The sequence below is a fragment of the Gossypium hirsutum genome, chromosome A06 (assembly GCF_007990345.1).
Source record: "Gossypium hirsutum isolate 1008001.06 chromosome A06, Gossypium_hirsutum_v2.1, whole genome shotgun sequence".
NCBI lineage: Eukaryota > Viridiplantae > Streptophyta > Magnoliopsida > Malvales > Malvaceae > Gossypium > Gossypium hirsutum.
This window is the reverse complement of record NC_053429.1, coordinates 46,269,656-46,275,194: the sequence shown is the minus strand read 5'-3', so window position 1 is coordinate 46,275,194 and position 5,539 is coordinate 46,269,656. Positions and strand designations below refer to the sequence as shown.

Genomic DNA, 5,539 nt, shown 5'->3' with positions numbered 1-5,539 from the left:
AACATTTGTGAGTGCCCAAAACCCAAAAGGCATGTCTGAGCATGGCCATCCCTATCAGCATCTTGCACTAACACACATCCATGTTTTACACTCATTCTCTAACCCAGCCTAATTGTTATTTTGCCTTTAGGGAAAGCAAACAAAACCATCGTTTTTTGTTTTGTACTAAACATGCACGTTATTACATGTACGTCTATTTTTATTGTCCAAAAGCAGATCCATTTTCTTTCTTCATTCAGCATGGAATGGGAGATGGAGGCCACGTGCTTTTTTTCAATTATATTATTATTATGGTTCCAAAATTCAAATATCACAATCACAAAGTGGGTGCATCCTATCTTATCCTATCTTATCTACCTAAATACAACCCCACTTCATGTTTCCCCTTACAAATATAAAACCATTCCCTCCCCTCCAGCTGCTATTATTTAAATAATGTTTTAGTGAAAATGAAATTTTATGAAATTGTGATTCTATGATATAAAATATCATTTTTTAATAAGAGAATGATAAATTAAATTTTTTCTCCTGAGTTTTAGTATTCTTAATTGGATTTAAATTTTTTTCAGGAGAAAAAAGTTGAAAATCAGAAGAAAAAATTTGATTTGTCATTCTTCTATTAGAAAAGGATATGAATGATATAGAATCACAATTTTATACAATCCTTTCTCTTGGTAGGTCTCACTGAATTAAATGTAATTGGAGCACCTTAATTACACTTTTTAATTATTTAAATACTAAAAAATTTCCAAAGTTATGACCAAAAAGCTTTTATAAAAAATATTTTAAATATTATAAAAGTGTTATAATATATTTATTTATAAAAAATTATGTTCAAGACTTATTTATGTGTTCATGTTATATATTATAAAAATACTATACTTATTAATAAAAAACATGTTATAGCTTTTTTTTATTATAACTTATTTATAAAAAAAATAATTATCTAAAGTTATGGCAAAAAATTATATTAATTTATAAGAAATATTATGAAAGTTTTAGACAATTTATAAAACTTTTTAATAAATGTTATGTATTTTAAATTTTATATTATTTTTACTTAATTTACGAATTTTAAAAATTGATAAAACCTAGCATAAATCTTTCTTTAAATTAAATTTATATAAATTTTTATAATTAAAACTACAAACTATTTGGATTATAAACTCAATATAATAAGGCTGATGTTAATTATGCAAATAGAAAGGGTTTTCTTACACCATATCGTGCGATATGATACCATTTAAGAGAATGGTACCATACATAAACACCATATACAACTCGTGAACTTTTCAAGTTGAGATATTCAAGGCTTCAAAATGTGATTGAGAAGACATTTTTGTTCAAAAAAATATTTCACATGTTAACATCACCACCTTAGCATGTCATTAAAAATAAGGTTTAATCGTCCTAAAATATTGCATATTTCATAATTTCAATTATACGTAGAATTAAGATGATCTATACGAGATGTTGATAATCTTAATGATGTAGATTTTAATTTAAATGATGATGAATTCGGTTAATGAGCAACAAATGATTATAAAGAGCATATGTTAATTATTAAAGAGGAAATAACCTAACAAATATGGACTAAAACAATTTGATAAAATTTCATATTATGCTTATTTTTAAAAATTATATTATCAACTATTTTTTAAAACTAACATAACACATATAATGATTTGATTTTAATTTATTTAGAAATTATTTTTATCATACTAATATTTTTTTATAGTAATTAATAATAAATTACAAATCCTAGCCTAAGAGATTTTTATCATTGGACTCTGGCTTTTATTAAAGCGGGTTATGATTATGGGATATCAAAATCTAAAATAAAAATAAAAACTTTAATTACTTTTAAAAAGATAATTAAAATAATAATTAAATATTAAAAAGAAAGAAGCTTTCCGGCATCTTTCTTCCACCTAACCCGTCATCATTGGTAGTTGGCACGCATCTCTGAAAACACATTAACATTATTCATCTGATTTTATATTTATTTTAAAAAGTAATAATTTAAAGTAATTAATTAAAAGTTTCCAATCAAATCAATAAGTTTGATATAATTATTTTTACCATAAATATCATAAAAGTATTAAGCCAAAATAAAAAATAAACAATAGGTTAGTGATGTTTGGAAAATTAAAATTCCTTCACTATATTCAACCGATACTATTCCTAGATAAAATAGATGATGGTGATGATAAAGGAAAAACATTGGTCTATTAATCCATTTACATCCTCCTCTCCTTTATTCAACACTGAAATATCAACGCCGTCCCCCCCATTCATTCATCACCATAATAACATGACAAAACAAAAATCATCCTCCATCCCACCATCATCCATATAACTACAAACTAATTCTCTATCCCCCAAAAAACAATAATAAAATCAGTGAAAATATTTTATTTATATAAAAAAAATTTTAAAAGTTTTACATATATACTTCGATGGTAAAAATTTTTTGCTAGTAATCTAAATCCTAATGCATTTTTCATGGTGAAAAAGAAAACAAAAACTGGGTTATTGATGATCTACTTGTACGTGGAGATCCGTAAGAGAAAGACAACTTTGAGACTTGAAACTAGCCCTCAGATTGCTTTGCTGCAACTTAGGTTTCGTTGATGTTATTTTATCATACTCCGACGAGGAGGAGGACGATGAAGGCGGCGATGATGATGGTGTTTGTTTATTGTAGCTGTTGTTGTCTGTATCTTCATCGTCTTCAACCAAAGCAAGAAGAGGCATGGAATTGGGGTTTTGCCATGAATAGAAAGATGATTTCCTGGACCTCGTTGACCATTTATTTGCAAGCAGTAATCTCCTCCTCTTGTTGAAGGGACTCTCCACTTTTTGCAGCTCTTTCACTGAGTTTATGTCAGATAGATTTGCGAATGATTTTGATTTTCCCACGTAGTGATTCGATAATCCTCTCCTAAAACCAAAAAAAAAAAATAAAGATCAGTTGAAAATCAGACCAGAGAAAATTACAAAAAAAAAGAAGAAAAAAATCGATACTAACTTGATGGGAAGAGAGTCCTCTAAGGAGTCGAAAGACAACCCTTTACTTTCCCCGGATGAAACGACACCGTCGTCTTCTTCTTCAACGTCGCTGTCTCCGGGGGAGCCGATCGAGGAGGAACTATCGGAGGATAGATCCGGAGACCTGGGATCCGAGCCGGGACAAGCTTCATCGTCCTTGATAAACAAGCAAGGAGACGAAATCGTATCCTTAGAACGGTCTCTAGTGTAGGCCGCTGCCGATGCGGCAACGTCGATGGCGAAGGTAGGTCCCATCAGCACTTCCATCTATAGAGGTTTAAAGAAGGGAAAGATAAAAACAAGGAATGAAGGGGTGGCGTAGATTAAGGATTTATAAGCACAGAAATATGGATAACAAAGGGAAGATTTGGGACCAGAGCAACAACAATAGGGCTAAGCTAATCCATGTCTATTTCATTTACTCCTTAAAAATATAAAGAAATAGAGAGAGAAGGAAAAATGGGCAGAACAGATAAGAAATGGCTATGGATTGTAGATGACTTTTAATATACTCCCCAGTTTTCATTATCATCAACCCTATCCATTATTTATATTTATAAAAATAATTAAATTTCAAATTATACATTTAATTTCAGTTTTCTATATTTTTATCTAAACTCGAAAATTTAATTTTACCTATTCGAATCCTAATTCAATTTATTTTGATCTGGTTATGAAAAGGTAAATAAATTCTAACTCTTCATGTCCGAACAAAAATTGACTTGCATCAAAGTAATTTAAATCCTATACAACCTTAATTTAAAACAACTCATATTTGAAGTGGCGACAAAAGATGTTAAAATGATATGAATTTATAATCACATTAAAAAAAAAAGTAAATTATAAAAATAGTTATTTTTGTTTGTTTCAGGTTACATTTTAGTCACTTATGTTTGAAATGTTACGTTTTAATCACTTATGTTATTATTTTGTTACGAAGTAATCACTCTTCCGTTAAGTTCCGTTATCTCCCTAACGGTAATCCTACGTGGCAGTCCAACTAGATTTTAAGTGCCAACTTGGATTTTCTAATTAGATGAGAATAGATTTTTTATTAAATAAATTTAATTAATTAAAAATTTTAAACCCTAGATCTTAGTTAAATAATCGTTCATCTCTCCCTTTTTTAGTATTCTTTTTCAATTGACTAAAAAAGCTATCATCATCAAATTTTTTTAGTCACATACGAAAACAAAAGAGGATTCAATGGAGGGTCCAGGTATGTCTTCTTCACCGACAAATTTATGTTCTAAAACTTAAAATGAAGTGGTTGTCGATAAATAAGAATATGGTAATCATTTTTGTTCCTAATCATTATATTTTCCAATTCTTCATGTTCTTGAATAATTAGTTTCTCAATTCGATTTTTTCTGATCTAAATCGGCTTGTTTGTTCACAATCCCTTTGTGGGTATCCCTTTTTTATCTAAAATTCTTTTAGTTGTTAATATTCATATCAAGAATTTTAATTTAGGGTTTCCATTAAACAATAAAAAATCTAATCTTTTTGTTTTTAAGTATTGAATAAAAGAGATAGAGGAATGCAAAGAAGACATACCTGAACCCTCCATTGAATCCATCTTTGTGAAGCAGTCAATTTGATTTCAATTAAATTGATCTTAATAATAATTTTAACAATCAAATGAAAAAAAACCATTGAAAAAAAGAAGAGACTGAAGAAAATATAAAAAGAGGAGATAAACAGATTTTTTAGTTAAGGTTTAGGTTTAAAAATTTTAATTAACTAAATTTTTTAATTAAAAATCTATTTTCATCCCTTTTAGAAATTCAAGTTGGCATCTAAAATCTAGTTGGACTGCCACGTAGGATTACCATTAGAGAGATAACGGAATTTAACGATAGAGTGATCACCTCGTAACAAAATAGTAACATAAGTGACTAAAACGTAACATTTCAAACATAAATAACTAAAATGTAATCTGATGTAAACAAATGTAACTATTTCAGTAGATTACCCTTAAAAAAATTAATTATCAAAATCATATTATCTCAAACCCAAAATAAACTAACACCAAAAATGAGTTAGACTCGAAAAAAGTCAAAAATTTCAAACCAAAATTCATTCAATCCAACTTACCTAGATGTAAAATTAACTTGATATATATATATTTTTTGAAATGTCTATTATTTACAAATTGAGTACATGTATATGCAGATGATGAAATTAGAGAACTATGCATCAAAATTATTGATGATTAAATTTAAATTAAAATACTCAAAAACCAGAGCCTCCTCGATAATTAACACGAATTTTTAAATCATTAGAAAAGATAATACTTTTTAAAATACTTATGAAATTATTTATTTTTCAAACAATGATATTATTTAATTTTCAAGGAAGACAGAATATAAAATAGAAAAGATGATGGGCATAAGAAATTTATTAATGTCACTAAACATTCATTAATATTGTTCTTAAAAATCAAACGTAATATTCAAACCCAAAAGGAATTGAATTTAATATAATA

The 5,539-nt window shown here is 27.8% G+C and overlaps 1 protein-coding gene across 1 annotated transcript; it reads right to left on the bottom strand.

The window, feature by feature from the left end:
- Positions 1–2,400: 2,400 nt before the first annotated feature.
- On the bottom strand, positions 2,401–3,573 carry LOC107962335 (uncharacterized). The gene is made up of 2 exons (XM_016898679.2): positions 3,032–3,573; positions 2,401–2,944 (listed from the first exon to the last, which is right to left on the bottom strand). Exons 1-2 carry the CDS (start codon positions 3,316–3,318, stop codon positions 2,533–2,535), a joined length of 699 nt encoding a protein of 232 aa, XP_016754168.1. The 5' UTR covers positions 3,319–3,573; the 3' UTR covers positions 2,401–2,532.
- Between the last annotated feature and the right edge of the window lie 1,966 nt (positions 3,574–5,539).

Bases quoted from the DNA above. Each gene is read 5' to 3' on its own strand.
- LOC107962335 (XM_016898679.2), bottom strand. From the start codon at position 3,318: ATGGAAGTGCTGATGGGACCTACCTTCGCCATCGACGTTGCCGCATCG. The intron at 2,945-3,031 runs GTTAGTATCGAT...TTTTGGTTTTAG, and splicing joins GAGGACTCTCTTCCCATCAA to GAGAGGATTATCGAATCACT.